This window comes from Crocodylus siamensis, chromosome 5 (genome assembly GCF_052110815.1).
Source record: "Crocodylus siamensis isolate JL-2025a chromosome 5, ASM5211081v1, whole genome shotgun sequence".
NCBI classification, from domain to species: Eukaryota; Metazoa; Chordata; order Crocodylia; family Crocodylidae; genus Crocodylus; species Crocodylus siamensis.
Window position 1 is genome coordinate 189,121,464 of NC_143399.1, and position 16,531 is coordinate 189,137,994.

The window sequence follows — 16,531 nt, forward strand, 5'->3', positions numbered from 1 at the left end:
AGAAGGAGGTATGACCATGTTTCCCACCCCCCACTGTTCCTCTCTCATGTGCAGCCTCCAGCATTTAAGGTCTAGGAAGTTGTATCTGATCCAGAGGCTGCATCCCTAACCCCCATCCTCAGTAGCTACCGATGCTTTTCCCCCAAAAATGTTTCCTATCCCTTTTTGAGTCTAGCTAAACTGTCATCTCCCACAGCATCTGGTGGCAATGAGGTCCACACTTTAATTACCAGCTGTGTGAAAAAGACCTTCCTTTTGTTAATTTTAAGCTTACTACCTACTAGTTTCATTTTGTGACTCACTAGCTCAGGGGTGGGCAACATGCAGCCTGCAGGCCAGGTGTGGCCTGCCAGCCCATTCTATCTGGCTCGCGGGGCCTCTAACAAATTTAGAAATTAATATTTATCTGCCCCTGGCTGCCTGCTATGCTTGCCAAAAGTCAGTAAACGGCCCTCCGCCCGAAATAATTGCCTGTCCCTGCAATAGCTCTTGTACTGTAAGAGAGAGTAAATAACAAATCCCTGTTTACTTTCTCTTCACCATTTAGTAATTTGCAAACCCTTAGCCTGTCCTCCCTCAAGGATCTCTTTCCCAAACGGAATAGGCAGAGCCTCTTCAGTCTTTCCTCATCTGGAAGACCCTCCATACCACAGATCAGCCTTGTTGCCATTCTCTGGGCTTTCTTTAGTTCATCTATATCCTTTTTGAAGTGTGGGGACCAGAACTGGGCACCATGAGTAAAGGGGCATAGTGATACTTTCAATTTTGTTTACAATTCCCTTCCTAATAAGCCCTAACATGTTTTTTTTGCTGGCTGCTGACCACTGACCTGACTTTTTTAGCCAGCTGTCCACAAGGACTCCAGCAACCAGAGGGCATCCTCCACAGCAACCGCACCGATCCCTGCGGCCAATCTTGCTGACCGGGGATGGCCAATTTCGCCAACCAGGAAGCAGTTGTGGCACTCCTGGAAGTATCCGTGGTGCTTCATGTGGCGCCCCCGCTCCCCAGCCAATGCTGAGGGGGCACCAGCGCTCCCGCCTGCCCTTCCTGCCAGTCGCCTCAGCAGGGAGCGCACGCAGCCTGTCGGAGTGCACCGGTGTGTCGCCACTGCCCTCATCAAATGGGAAGATTGCCGCACAAACACCAGCATCCTTGCTGGAGCCCGTGTGACTGGTGTTGTGTGCAGATGCCCGACTCTTCACACCCCAAACAAGTGCTCTGCTCCCACCTTAGTAATGCCCTGAGACCCCGCGGTGGCTGGGGAGACATGTTACAAGGTCACACTGAAGGCCAACCTCAAGAAAACGAAGGTGGACATCAACGGCGGGGCGGAGCAGGCGGCCTACTGATTCCACCACAACCTCGATGGAGCAGCAGCCCGTTTGGAGGCAGAAAGTCTTGCCCTCCAAGCAGAGAAGAGAAAAGGGAGGAAGAAACACCCCAGCTGAGGGCCTTCCCTACTCTCTGCTGAGGCAAGACCTGCAGATGGGTCCCTGGCTCACAGACTGGGCTCTCAAGTCCCAACCCTGAGCGGGGTCCGTGAGGGCCAGTGGGGATGCGAGCGCCCAGGTGCCTCCCCTGGCACTTCCCCACCCGCTAGGCCTCCGAGGGGCTGCTCTGCCTCCCCTCCCCTCGCCGTGCCAGCCTCAGGCTGCCGGTGGCAGAGGAGGTGAGGGGCTGCGGAGGCGGCGGCCACGTCCTCGGCAGGGCGGGGCGGGCCGGGCCGCGCTGGGGCTGGAAGGTGCGGAGCCGAGCCGGGAAGCAGCGGCGGCGCTGGAGGAGGAGCCGCGCGGGCTGCGAGCGGGAGCTGCCCACGTGCGCGGGGCCCCTATGCTCCTGGCGGGAGCCTGCTCCGCTCCGCACCGCGCAGCCCCGGCCCGTGCGCTCGGCGGGGATGCGGACCCCGCTCGTCCTCCTCCTCCTCCTCCTCGCCGCCCGGAGCTGGGGGCCGGTAAGTGCGGCCCGGGGGGGTGGGGTGGGATGTGGCGGGTCCGCTGGTCCCGGCCCCGCTGTGCCGCACGCCGAGGCCGCGGCGCTCGCCCCACAGGAGCTCGTGGAAAAGCTGGTGCCGCCGGGCTGTGCCGCGGGGCCGGCTGCCCTGCGAGGCGGGGTCCCGCTCGGCGCCGGCCCGCCGTGAGCGCGGGCGAGCGCGTCTCGGGCCGTCCCCGGCCCGCCGGCAGTGCCGGGAGCCCGAGTCTCACTCGCAGGGGTCTTGTAAATTAGACACAAGCTATAACGTGAAAGCAGGTGTCTGGGAGGGGTGGGCGCTGCAAGAGCCTCCCTTGCTTTCGCTCTGAGGCGCAGGTACCGTCTCTTCGTGTAAGTTTGCACATCCTGTACTTCCTCAGTTCTAGCTTTCTGGTCTTGGTACTATTCAATTATAAATCATTCCTAATCGGAAAACTTTGAAGTTTTCGCTTAATTGTTCTTGTTTTATTTGTGTTATGACAGCATCTGGAAGCCTTAGCCCAATGAGTCTTAACCTTTTTTGGCTCATGGCACCCCTCAGAAAGTATTAACTCTTAGTTTTCACTCTGTTTTTGAAACAGAAAAATGTTAGAGCAGTCCCTCTGTTGCCAAGAACTTTGAAAGACACAGGTTGGGATGATTTCATTTGAAAAACACAGGTTAGGAAGATTGTATCACTATAGATTCCCATTTGAAATCGCTGGGTTTAGCTCATGAATTGTGTTTGCGCACCTAACAGTGCTAACATTGCCTGGCACTCTTCAGAGGCAGTAACCTTGGTTGAGAGTTATTGCCTTAATCTATATGAGGGCTCAATTACTGTACAAAATGGATAGTAAGCGTCAGTCCTTGAACAGAAGAGCTTACAATTTAAATAGGATACAGAAAGGTTAGGGGAAAAGAAGTGATATTGTTTCGGATACTCGGCACTTCCCCTATGATGCTTAATGGGTAGATTTTGAAAAATGCAGCCAGTGTGCCGCTTCTGGAAAGTATGGCTTTAAGAGATTTGCTAATGATCAAACAGAAAGAATATAGCACAAGCAGGAATTCAGCTTAAATCTTTTGGCTCAGACCAGTAAAGCCATTGTACCTCTCCACTATTTACAATAGTAGTTCTCAGTATAAAGAACTACAGTACTCTGCTATTACACGTTTCCTGCATGCAAGAGGGGTCATCTCTTTTCGTGTGACTACAAATGATACAAACTACAGTCCAGCAAGGTTTACTGCACTGTAATTTGGTTTCACTCATTCTTCCGCTCTAGTCCTACAAGTTAAAAACATCCTATTTCTAAACATTTTGTGGTTTTGCCCCGTAAACATCACCTATAACTCCACTCTCATCTCCCTTTTTGTCAACTTCTTGTGCAATTTACTTTTCCACACAGCCTCCTATGCAGAGTGGGAACTCTCTGAGTTCATCCGCAAGGCTTTAGTTCTCCTGTGCTGTCTACTGTAAATCCAGCCAGTCTGAATACAACCCTCCTGATCTCATGTTTCCCATCCTCTAACCTCTGTCTACCTGACAGCTTGTCCTCCTGGGGTTCAAACCACCTGCCCTTGAATGCTTTGAAAGTGTGTGATATGTTTTGCCCAATACTGTAAGCAAACAGTATAGCTTTCATTTAAGAATTTGTTTCCCACCCCATACTACTTGCTTAAATTAAGTTATCTGTTATGAATTATTGTGACCTCCAGGAGATAGTGCTTACACAGAGACAAGAAAGGAAGGCAAACATGATCACAATAAAGACAGTGTAGTTTGATTGCTTTGCATGCTCAGTGATGCACAGAAAGCATTCAGCTTTTCTAAAACGTAATGGTTTTATTTCAAAGATCAAGCGATTCACTTTGCAATAGTGGCAAATGCACTATCAAGTCCAAGGATTTTCTTGTAAAAGTGCTGGTTTTGGAGTGGTTTAGAAAGGAGCCAAGAAAAATTATTTATGGAGGAATTTTATGTTAAAATTTTATTGTAATAAATTTTACAACTCCTCTGCATGCACTGCAGACAACGAATGTGTCTGTAAAGTGCATAGTATATTCCGCAGTGCTGTGGAAATAATCTTAATAAAAGCTGCAGATTCTTTGACTGGTAGTTAATATTGTAATTAAAATGCTTCTAGACCCAGGCTTGTTTGTTCATTTGAAACAGGTGAATGGCATCCATCCAGAATGCAGATTGCAGCTGGAGATCCACGAAGAGGAAATAAGGTGCATGGAGCTTCTAAAAAATGGTGAACCAGACTATAAAGGTAAGAAAAAAAAAAGAACTACAGTTCATGAACAACTTGTGGAATACAGATTGTCTCTCTTCAACACATTGAACTCCTTTAATAGTAAGTTATATTTACAAAATCTGTTAAACTATTTGTGCTGTATCTGTGCTTTTTGTCTGTTGGTTAATGCATAGTGACTTTGTGTTGAAAGTGAAAACTGAGGATATCATTTATGTTCTGATGCATAAGGAATTTCAGATAGAAGATCAGATTCATCCTGATGTACCTCTATCAGAATATAGAGAGAGTTATTGCAAAGGTGAATTTTGAATGCAGGTCTACATTAAATAAGTAAGTGTTGACTGTGATACGATAATGTCTAAAATATTTAAGAGCATAATTTTGGAGAGGCGATAGGGAAGAGAAGAAAGTATCCTGTCATTATGTTACATGGAGAAACAGATTCCATTTTTATTCTAGTTTAGCTTTTAGGGGATTTTCTCACTATAGCTTTCATGGGAATGGAACATAGGATTATCAAAAAAACAAACAAAAAGTATGGCATTTTCCTTGACAAGGCCATCTGCTCACTGAACAAACAGTGTGGGAAAATAATAAATACATCCAGTGAGGCAAAAAAAAAAAAAAAAGTAGTAGGGTTGGAGTGTTGTAGCTGTGATGGTCCAGTAAATCCAGCGAAGGATTTTTTGTGATATTTTTAATTGGACCAACTGTAAAGTCCAACAGCTCTTCCAATTATATAGTTGGTTCAATAAAAGATATCACAAAAATCCTCGCGTCTCTCAAATAAAAAAGAATCTCTGTAACTGTAAGTGAGAACTTTTTTTGAAAGCAGTTTATTAGGAAAGCAGTTTCTCAGTTGGAAGAATAAATGTACTTATATGTCATTATAATCATTATTTTATGACAGTTGATAAGTCTGAGGGACAGAAGCTTCAGAAAGGAGAGAGCTCTCTATTCCCTCTATTGGCAAGTAGGGAAGAGTGCTGCCCTCAGTGCTTGCTTTGCATGGACAGTGTACTCAGTTCTAGTAATTCTTGGGACTAACAGTGCACACATTTAAGATTTTTGGGAAAGGGTGGGAAGAAGTGGGTTCTAGGAAGCAGAGATAGGGCAAGAGCATCAATTTTATGGCAACATGCTCATTTGTAGAGCAAAGTGGGTATTTTACAATTTTCATTCAAATTATTTTTTTTCTGAAAAAATTGTTACTAAACAGTCCATACACAATATTTTCTAAACATTTTTAAATTGACTGAAAGCATTTCATTTCAAATCAGTACATCAAAGCATTAGATCTCATTTCATTGTTGGTGGGCTGCCTTATGGAATGATTGTTCAGATCCCTATTCTGTCATATGGACTGGGCTTCCTTGAGAATTACATTTCCTGAAATGCAATATGATTTCCCTCTGGCAGAATGTCATGGTGAATCATAAATTTCTTCTTACCTGTATAATCCCTTAGGAATCCCAAAGAATTCTGGTTACCAAGGGACCTGTCATCTTTGACATGAACAAGACTCTTAGTAGTCATCACTCCATGGACATTTTATGGATTTTAACATGCGACTTCAGTGTCTTTATTTAAATATATATATGTTTGTAATAACACAGTCAAAGTACCAGCAGCTCTCTCTCTCATTTGTATAATTTTTCCTTTTAATTAATCCATCTGAAATATTAGAAGAATTGCAGGTGTAATAACCATGAGCCATTTACATGGATATATATTGCAAGAAAGAGCTCACTGAAATAATCCGTTTATTCCTAGATTTTGTATTTATATGAAATCTTGTAGAAATGAGAGGAAAAGCTGTTCTAATGAAAAATCCTAGTGTGAAGCCCAAATAGTTTAAATGATCATTAGGTCTGACAAAAGAATTATTTAGAAAATAATCAATTAACTGGGCTGTTTTAAGAATCTTAAATAGAGTTTACTTTCTGCTGTATCACTGATGCTAGATTAGTTCAAGGAAAAGATTCTTGCTGTAAAATCTGTTTGCATTTTGGTGAGGAAATGATAATACGTTGGGGTTTTTTTGAGGACTTTTCTTTCAACACATTCTTCAATCCCCCTTCCACTGCACGGTGTGATTTCCCAAAAGAAGTCTGCCTTTTGCTCCTTACCCTTTGGAACGAAGCAGTACTTTTGACACAACAGCAGGGAGAGACGAGCCAACAGTGGAAGAAATAATTACATTGTACATGTTACTAACTGCCTGGACCTGGAGTGTAATATTTCCGTGTATAGAAGATGGATAAAAGCTCCTACTGAATGAATCCAGTTTATAAACAATATGTTTCATATTCCAAGACAATTTATCTCTATACCTGACCTAATACCAGAGACAACTTTTATGAGAGCTATTCAAAAGAAGCCTGAATTAATACTTGCTTGCATGGCCAGAAATAGTTTTCTGTTTGTCCTAGGTGCACTGATAAACTATTTGATCCAAATCCAACTCCACATTTAAATAGGGAAGTCGCACTTACGCAGCCAAGTTATTGCAGAAGTGGCATTCTGGGCTGCTTATGCAGATTTTAGATACTACATCTTGTGGGAAGGTGTGTAATCCTGTGTGAGTCTAAAAGAAGCAGAGGAAGATAAGGGAGCTTCCCTCACGTTTTAGCCTGATAGCTTAGTGTCTGAGGCACTTGTCCAAGGAGTAGAAGACCTACATTCTTGGGTCCTTCACCCAGAGGGAGTTTGAACCTACATCCCCAACTTCCTAACCAAGTACTTGAATCACTCAGGCATGGGCTAGGCATTGCTACAATTCCCATTCCTAGTGAATAGTTAGGACGGGAATATATATGTGGGTCAGAAAGAAAGCAAGCCAAAGGGCACTGGCCTAGAAAGGAAGTAACCCTGGGTTCTGGCCCTGTTCCTGCCCACTGGTGTTTCTGCATCTTGCATTTATAATAATTGGATACAGTGGATTAACAGCAGTGCATCAGCTTCTGTCACATTGGGAGAAGCAGTCAGTGTGCTCAGTATGACAGGTTGGTCAGGGGAAAGTTAGATGTCAAATATATAAAAATCTGTGTACATGGCTTAAAATGCCATATGAATGGCTCCAGCTAGGTGTATAAGTGTTGCTTTCCTGCCAAAAGGGCCTGTGTGTCCCTTCTGTACCCAGCTCACCCCATTCATAAAATCATAGAAAATTAGGGTTGGAAGGGACCTCAGGAAGTCATCTAGTCCACTCCCTGGTAAAGGCAGGACCATCCGTAACCATATCATCCCAGCCAAAGCTTTGTCTAGCTGGGTCTTAAAAAGCATGGAACTTCCACCACCTCTATGGGTAACCTGTTTCAGTGTTTTACTACTCTCCTAGTGAGAAAATTCTTCCTAATATCTAAACTAAACTTCCCTTGCTGGAACTTGAGACTGGTGCTCTTTGTTTTGTCATCTGCTAGCACTGTGAACAGTCTAGCTCCATCCTCTTTCCAACCTCCCTTCAGGTAGTTGAAGGCTGCTATTAAATCCTCTCTCATTCTCCTCTTCTCCTCCTCTTCTCTAGACTAAACAAGCCCAGTGTCCTCAGTCTTTCCTCATAAGTCCTGTCCTCAAGCCCCCTCTGCATTTTTGTTGCCATCTGCTGGACCCTCTCCAACTGGTTCATATCCTTTCTGTAGTGGGGGCCCAAAACTGAACACAGTAATCCAAATGTGGCCTCCCCAGTGCTGAATAGAGGGGAATAATCACTCCCCTTGACCTGCTGGCAGCGCTGCTGTCAATGCAGCCCAGTATGCCATTAGCTTTCTTTGCAACAAGGACACACTGTTGTCTCATATTCAGCTTATTGTCCGCTGTAACAATCAGGTCCTTTTCTGAGATGCTGCCCAGCCAGTCAGTCCCCAGCCTGTACTGGTGAATGGGATTGTTCTGTCCTAAATGCAGGACTTTGCTCTTGTCCTTGTTGAACCTCATGAGATTTTGGCCCAATCCTCCTATTTTAGGTCACTCTGAATCCTATCCCTAGCCTCTAGTCACTTTGTCAAAGAAGGCAAATCAGGTTGTTCAGGCATGGCTTGCCCTTGGTGAATCCATGCTGACTGTTCCTAATCACTTTCTTCTCCTCCAAGTGCTTTGAGATGTACTCCTTGAGGATCTGCTCCATGATTTTTCCAGGGACTGAGGTGAGGCTGACTGGTCTGTAGTTCTCTGGATCCTCATTTTTCCCTTTCTTAAATATGGGCACTATGTTTGCCCTTTTCCAATTATCCAGGACATCTGATCGCCATGAGTTTTCAAAGATGATGGCCAGTGGCTCTGCAGTTTCATTAGCCAACTCCCTCATCACCCTCAGGTGCATTCCATCCAGTCCCATGGACTTGTACACATCCAGCTTTTCTAAATAGTTTCTAACCTGTCCTTTAACCACTGTTGGCTGCTCACCTCTTCTCCATGCTGTGCTGCCCGATGCAGTAGTTTGGGAGCTGACTTTGCCTGTGAAGGCCAAGGCAAAAAAGGCATTGAACACTTCAGCCTTTTCTGTATCCTCTGTTACAAGGTTGCCTCCCCCATTCATAAAGGGACACACTTTCCCTGATCCTCTTGCTACCAACATACTTGTAGAAACCCCTCTTGTTACCCTGCATGTCCCTTGCTAGCTGTAACTCTAATTGTGTTTTGGCTATCCTGATTTGATCCTTGCACAGGTGCTACGCTTATATTCTACTCTAGTTGTTTGTCCAAGTTTCCACTTCTTTTTTGTGACTTAGTTTACTGAAGAGTTCCCTGCTAAGCCAAGCTGGTCTTCTGCCATACTTGCTAGTCTTCCTGCACATTGGGATGGTTTGTTCTTGCATTCTCAGTAAGGCTTCTTTAAAGCGTAGACAACTGTCCTTGACTTTCTCTCCCTCAGACTGGCTTCCCAAGGGATTCTGCCCATGAGTACCCTGAGCGAGTTGAAGTATGCGTTTCTGAAGTCCATTACCTTACTCTGCTGCTCTCCATCCTTCCTTTCCTCAGGATCCTGAACTCAATCATCTTGTGGTCACTGCTGCCCAAGTTGCCATCCACTACTACATTCCCCACCAATTCTTCCCTGTTTGTGAGCAGCAGGTCAGGAAGAGCATGGGCCCTACTTGGCCACTCCAGCACTTGCACCAAGAAGTTGTCCCCAACACTTTCCAAAAACTTCCTGGATTGCCTGTGCACTACTGTATTGCCCTCTCAGCAGATGTCAGGGGGATTGAAGTCTCACAGCAGAACCGAGGCTTCTGATTGGGAAACTTCTGCTAGCTGTTTAGAGAGAGCCTCATCCACCACTTCCTCCAATCCTGCCCTTCAAGTAGGAAGTGGGGAGCCCTCCTGGCCCTGTCAGTGCCTCAGGGCAGCAGTTGCCTTAGGGGCTATTTGTGGCCTTGCTCTGCCCCTGTAGCCACATCCATGCAGATGTCACTTGAGATTTGTCCAGTGGGCTTGGTGGTCTCATCTGTCAACCAACTAATTTAAGATAGCACCCCCCTTTCACCTGGCAGTAGGAGTCTATCTCCAAAGAGGAGTATACCTCCTCTGCTCAGGCCTGTTGGGGGGCTGTCAAGAAAGCTAAGGCGGACATAGAGCTAGGACTTGCGTCCAAAATCAAAGATAACAAAAAGTCCTTTTTCAAATATATAGGGAGGATGAAGTAAGCACCTGGAAATGTGGGGCCCCTGCCAGATCTTCTGGGCAATCTGGTGGTTGTACCAGAGAAGAAAGCAGACCTCTTTAACCAATTCTTCACCTCTGTTTTCTTGGGCAGGGACCAGGATATCCTCACCGTGATGCAAGACGGACTCGAGGGGAACGCTTCCAGACCTCAGGTTGGGGAGGACCGGGTTAGAGAGCTTCTGGAGGGGCTGGATGTCTTCAAATCAGTGGGTCCAGATGCTCTCTACCCCAGGGTGTTGAGGGAGTTAGCAGGGGTTATTGCAGGGCCCTTGGCATGGCTTTACGAGCGCTCGTGGTGCTCGGGTCAGGTGCTGGATGATTGGAAGATAGCCAACGTGGTCCCCATCTTTAAAAAGGGAGGAAGGAGGACCCGGGCAACTATAGGCCTGTGAGTCTTACCTCAATCCTAGGGAAAGTCTTTGAGAAGATCATCAAGGAGCACATCTGCAATGGGCCGGCCTCAGAGATGATGCTCAAGGGCAACCAGCACCGTTTCATTTGGGGCAGATCATGTCAGACCAACTTGATTGCCTTTTATGATCGGATCACAAAAGCCTTGGATGCAGGTGTTGCCATGGATGTAGTCTTTCTGGACTTCAGCAAGGCCTTTGACACCATCTCCCACCACCCCATACTCATTAAAAAATTGGGCAACTGTGGCATTGATGCCTACACAGTCAGATGGATTGCATTGGCTGAAGGGTAGCCCTCAGAGAGTGGTGGTGGATGGGTCATATTCGACCTGGGGAGAAGTGGGCAGCAGAGTCCCCCAGAGCTCGGTCCTTGGGCCCGCGCTGTTCAATTTCTTTATCAGCGATTTGGACGATGGGGTGAAAAGCACCCTGTTTAAATTCGCTGATGATACCAAAATTTGGGGTGAGGTGATCACATCAGTAGGGAGGGAAAGACTGCAGCAAGACTTGGATAGGTTACAGGGGTGGGCTAGCAAAAACAGGATGCGCTTCAATACTGACAAGTGCAGGGTGTTGCACTTGGGCAGTAGTAACCAGCAGCACACTTATAAGATGTGAAAAGCCCTTCTTGAGAGCATGGAAGCAGAAAGGGATCTTGGAGTCATTATTGACTCCAAGATGAACATGCGCCGACAATGCGATGTCAGGGTTGGGAGGGCTAACTGGACCTTGTTGTGCACCCACAGGTGCATCTCTAGCAGGGACAAGGAGGTGATCCTCCCCCTTTATGCAACACTGGTCAGGCCACAGCTGGAGTACTGTGTCCAGTTCCATGCGCCCCACTTCAGGAGGGATGTGGACAACATTGAGAAGGTCCAGAGGAGGGCCGTCCGCATGATCCCGGGACAACAGGCCAGACCCTACAGTGAGAGACTGCGGGACATGAACCTGTTCAGCCTTCATAAGAGAAGGCTGAGGGGGGACCTGGGGACCGTCTATAAACTCACTAGGGGGGATCAGAAGGGTTTGGGAGAGACCTTGTTTCCCTTAGCGCCCCCTAGCATAACAAGGAATAATGGCCATAAGTTGTTGGAGAGTAGGTTTAAATTAGAAATCTGTAAGAACTACTTCACAGTTAGGGCGGCTAGGATCTAGAACCAGCTTCCAAGGGAAGTGGTGCTGGCTCCTACCTTGGGGGTCTTTAAGAGGAGGCTTGATGCCTACCTAGCTGGGATCATTTGAGCCCAGTTTTTTCTCCTGCCCAGGCAAGGGGTCGGACTTGAAGATCTACAAGGTCCCTTCCAACCCGACTAATATGATTCTGTGGTATAGCTCTCTATGTTAAGGAAAGCTACATGTCTCTGCAAGCTGATATTGGCGACCAGGGTGGACGACTGGAGTCCCTCTGGGTTAAAATCCATGGGGAACATGGCACGGGGACACAACGGTGGGAGTCTACTACAGACCTCCCACCCAAAGTCCTGAGCTTGACCAGGAGTTCGCCCGGGAACTGGCTGAGGCCCCATGCTCCTGGACATCTTGTGGGAGGATCACTGAGCAAAATCTGAGCGGTCGCAAATCTTCCTATTGTGCGTGGATGACCTCTACCTGACTCAAGAAGTCTGTGGACCAACAAGAGGCAAAGCGCTGCTCGATCTGGTACTGGCTACTGGGGATGACCTAGTCGGTGACCTAGTGATCGATGGGAAGCTGGGTGACAGCAACCATGAACTGATCACCTTCACCATCTGCCGTAAAGCTGGCAAGTCAGTCAGCAACATGGAAGTCCTTGACTTCAGGAAAGCTGACTTTGATAAGCTCAGGAGGCTTGTCAGTCAGGCCCTAAGGGACCATGACCCCAGGGATATGGGAGTTCAAGAAGAGTGGTTGCTCCTCAAGGGAGCAATCCTCAATGCACAAGCTAAGTCTATTCCATCTTGGAGGAAAGGCAGCAAGAGGGCACAGCAGCCCCCCTGGCTCTCCAGGGACCTAGCAGACCTCCTGAGGTGAAAAAGAAAGGCCTACAAAGGATGGAGGATGGGATTCACCTCCAAAGAAGATTATTCTGCACTGGTTTGGTCCTGCAGGGAGTGAACCAGGAAAGCCAAGGCTGCAACAGAACTCCAGCTAGCTTTGAGCATCAAGGACAATAAAAAGTTCTTTTTCAGATATGTGGGGAGCTGGAGGAAAAGCAACAGCAACATTGGACCCCTGTTGAACCAGATGGGGCAACTGACAACTGATGCCCAGGAAAAAGCCAACCTATTAAATGGGTACTTTGCATCGGTCTTTCATCAGTCCCATGGGACGCCCATGCCTGCTACAGGACAGGGAGGTCCGTGTGAGGGAGATCCCCTGCCCTTCATTAATGCTGACCTCCTGAAGGAACATCTTCAGAAGCTGGATACCTTCAAGTCAGCCGGCCCTGACAGTCTACACCACAGGAGACTCAAGGAGCTGGCGAGTGTCATAGCCCAGCCCCTGGCATGGATCTTTGAAAACTCCTGGCGCTCTGGTGTAGTGCCTGAAGATTGGAAGAAAGCCAGTGTGGTGCCTATCTTCAAGAAAGGGAGGAAAGTGGATCCAGCTAACTATAGGCCCATCAGCCTGACTTCTATCCGGGGGAAGATCTTAGAAAAGTTTATTAAAGAGGCCATCCTTAATGGACTGGCCAACGCCAACATCCTAAGGAATAGCCAGCATGGGTTTGTTGCGGGTAGGTCTTGCTTGACCGATCTCATTTCCTTCTACGACCAGGTTGACCTATCACCTGGACAAGGGAGAAGAGATTGATGTCATATATCTTGACTTCAAAAAAGCCTTTGATCTGGTATCCCATGATCACCTCTTGGTGAAACTGGCTAATTGTGGCCTTGGGTCCACCATGATCCACTGGCTGGGAAATTGGCTCTGTGGTGGGACCCAGAGGGTAGTAACTGATGGCAGTCAATCATCATGGTGTCCTGTGACCAGTGGGGTCCCCCAAGGCTCCGTCCTTGGACCCACATTGTTCAACATTATCATTAATGATGTGGACATTGGAGTCAGGAGCAGACTGGCCAAGTTCGCCAACAACACCAAACTTTGGAGCAAAGCATCCACACCAGAAGACAGGCGGGTGATTCAGGCTGACCTGGACAGGCTCAGCAAAGGTGCGGATGAGAACCTGATGGTGTTTAACACAAAAAAATACAAGGTTCTCCACCTTGGGGGAAAAAAAACTTGCAGCATCCTTATAGGCTCGGCAGTGCCATGCTGGCTAGCGCTACGGAAGAAAGAGACTTGGGGGTCATCATTGACCACAAGATGAACATGAGCCTGCAATGTGATGCTGTGGTTAGTAAAGCGACCAAAATGTTGTCTTGCATCCATAGATGCTTCTCAAGCAAATCCCAGGATGTCCTTCTCCCCTTGTACTCGGCCTTGGTGAGGCCACAGCTGGAGTACTGAGCCCAGTTTTGGGCTCCACAATTCAAAAAGGATGTAGAGAAGCTTGAGAGAGTCCAGAGAAGAGCCATGTGCATGATCAGAGGTCAGGAAAGCAGATCTTACGACGACAGGCTGAGAGACATGGGACTCTTTAGCCTGGAAAAGCGTAGGCTCAGGGGTGATCTGATGGCCACCTATAAGTTTATCAGGAGTGACCACCAATATCTGGGGGGAACGTTTGTTCACCAGAGCACCCCAAGGGATGACGAGGTCAAATGGTCATAAATTCCTGCAAGACCGTTTCAGGCTGGACATAAGGAAGAATTTCTTTACTGTCCGAGCCCCCAAGGTCTGGAATAGCCTGCCATCGGAGGTGGTTCAAGCACCTACACTGAACACCTTCAAGAGCAAATTGGATGCTTATCTTGCTGGGATCCTATGACCCCAGCTGACTTCCTGCCCTTTGGGCAGGGGGTTGGACTCGATGATCTTCTGAGGTCCCTTCTAGCTGTAATGTCTATGAAATCTATGAAATTAGCCTGCCAAGCCCCTTGTCCAGGCTGGACCACTCCCACTGGCTGTGGCTCTCTCAGCCGCAGCCTACACCAGCCACCGCCCCCAGGATCTCTCACCCAGTGCTAGACTGCTTCTGCTGGCCTTGGCCTGCAGTGCCCTGCACCAGCCTGCAGCCCTCTGAGTTCCTGACCCCAGGCTAGGCTGCCAGCTATTGAGTGCCTCTTCCGGCACCCCTCTGTGGCCTCCACATCTCCCCTGCAGCCACAACCCAGTCTTCCAGTTAGCCTAATTAAAACATAAACACAAACACAAGCGCAACAACTGTACAACAAAAATCCTATGTACACTGAGTTATAGCTTCCCTGCAAGCCAAAGTCCCACTGAGCTCTTTCCTTGCAGCTTTCAGGGACAGCTTTGGTGCTGGTCAGTCCTGCTTCTGTAGCCATCTTGCTCAGAAGCTCCTCTCCCTGCCACCTGCCAGGCCAGACTGACCACCTGGTCTCAGGTATTGGTCTTATGTGCCTCCAAAGCCCCACCCATTCCTGTCAGGTGGCTCTCAAGCCACCTACAGGGGTTTCCATTTTGAGCCTGATGCCCTTTAGCTGCTTATCTTCTAGCAGCTGGCCTTTGCTCAGCTGCTGGCCCCACACAGCAAGCTCTTGGGATAGTCCATCCCCCAGTGGGTAGCTCCTATCTCAGTGGTTACTGGCCTGCTTGCTTTCTGGGCAGCTAGCTTTGCTCAGCTACTGGTGCCACCCAGCAAGCTTAGTCTGGTGCAGCATCCCCTTAAGTAACAGGATCCTCTGACTCCCTGTTACAGAGCTGTACCTGTTACTTGAGTTCAGAATGTGGTACAAGATAGGTATCCCTTTGAAGAGGCTTGTATTTGTTGTGGGCAGAGGAGAATTCAATATGAAGTATTCTGAGAATACATTTAAATAGAAAACTAATTGTGGAGTATATTTCTGCTTAAGTCATATGGTACAGTAAGGTTCAGATACTTTCAAAGGGAGGAAGAAGGAGGAGGCTCTAGAGCAGGGGTGGGCAAAATGTGGCCCGCGGGCCAGATGTGGTCCATCAGGCCATCCTATCCAGCCTGTGGGGCCCCTAAAAAATTTAGAAAATTAATATTTATCTGCCCTTGGCTGCCTGTCACATGGCCCTTCATGGCTTGCCAAAACTCAAGTGGTCCTCCACCTGAAATAATTGCCTGCCCCTGCTCTAGAGAAAGGAGGAAAGGAGGCTTCTTCCTAGGAGAGGAAGAAGAGGCTATAATTTTCAATAATGTATTCAGTTGTAGTTTGTCTACTGAAGGATACAGTCATCTTTGTATCCAGGAGAAGGCTTTTGCTGTACTTTATCACTATTCCATGTATGATTTTCTTGTGTGAAGTCAATGCTTCTTATGCCATCTTCTATATAGATGAACTAAACTATGACAGAGGAGGAAACAATAAACTTCTAGGCATTTTTTACCCATATCTTAAGGGGAATGTGCTGTGATGGGATAGAATAAAAAGTCAAAGATGTAAAACAGTACACAAGGGGATACTACTTCAAAGGCTATACATTGACCATGAACAAATGTAGCTTTTCTAGTCATCAGAGAAAGGAGCCTAGTACTCCAGTCAGAGTGGGAGGGGAAGGGAAATTAACTAGTTTTAAGATGAGATTTGAGAAGTTGAATTTAATTAGTACATATGGCATGTTTGATATGACAATAATATATCAGCCTTGGTGTCTGAAAGATCCTTTCCTATCCTATGACGAGTTCTCTGAAAGGCAGTCATATGTTATTAAATTTAATGCCCAACTTACTCGAATCCTCAGATTTGAAAGGTCATTAAGAAAGAGCAACAATATACATATTGGTTTAGTAGCAGGGAAGGGAAGGGAAGGGTGTGGCAACCTAAGGCAGTGCAGACACGTTGAAGTTCTCAAGGTTTTGAGAATCAGCAGAAATGCATCAGCGGCATTCGTTAAATGAATTTAGGGCCCTAGCAAAGGGATAGACCCCTGTGACCCTTGTCCCTAGCAGGTTTTCTTTGTAGAATCTAGCACCAGTGCTATAACAGAACAGGTGTATTTTTCCTTTTGAAGTATGAGTTGATAACACATATATTGTAGGTGAGGGGTGCAAGGGCACCCCCTGAAGAGCTACATATAAACTGTTCACACATTACATGCAGTGCTGCAAAGTGTGATACTACAGAGAAGTTACTTTTTTCACAGGAACATTTTTATAATAGAGCCACCCTTTGTGACACTACAGATACCATGAACATATATGCTCAC

The 16,531-nt window shown here is 47.1% G+C and overlaps 1 protein-coding gene across 2 annotated transcripts in view; it reads left to right on the forward strand.

Annotated features, from left to right (window-relative positions):
* Positions 1–1,722: 1,722 nt before the first annotated feature.
* VIPR2 (vasoactive intestinal peptide receptor 2) overlaps positions 1,723–16,531 on the forward strand; it is a 113,261-nt gene continuing 98,452 nt past the window's right edge. The window contains exons 1-2 of one of the 2 annotated variants that reach the window (XM_090047589.1): positions 1,723–1,954; positions 4,130–4,229. In XM_090047589.1, the coding sequence (XP_089903715.1) occupies positions 1,898–1,954; positions 4,130–4,229 (157 nt within the window). In that variant the 5' untranslated portion in view covers positions 1,723–1,897. The remainder of the gene's footprint in view (positions 1,955–4,129; positions 4,230–16,531) is intronic. The other variant, XM_090047588.1, reaches the window with a different exon arrangement.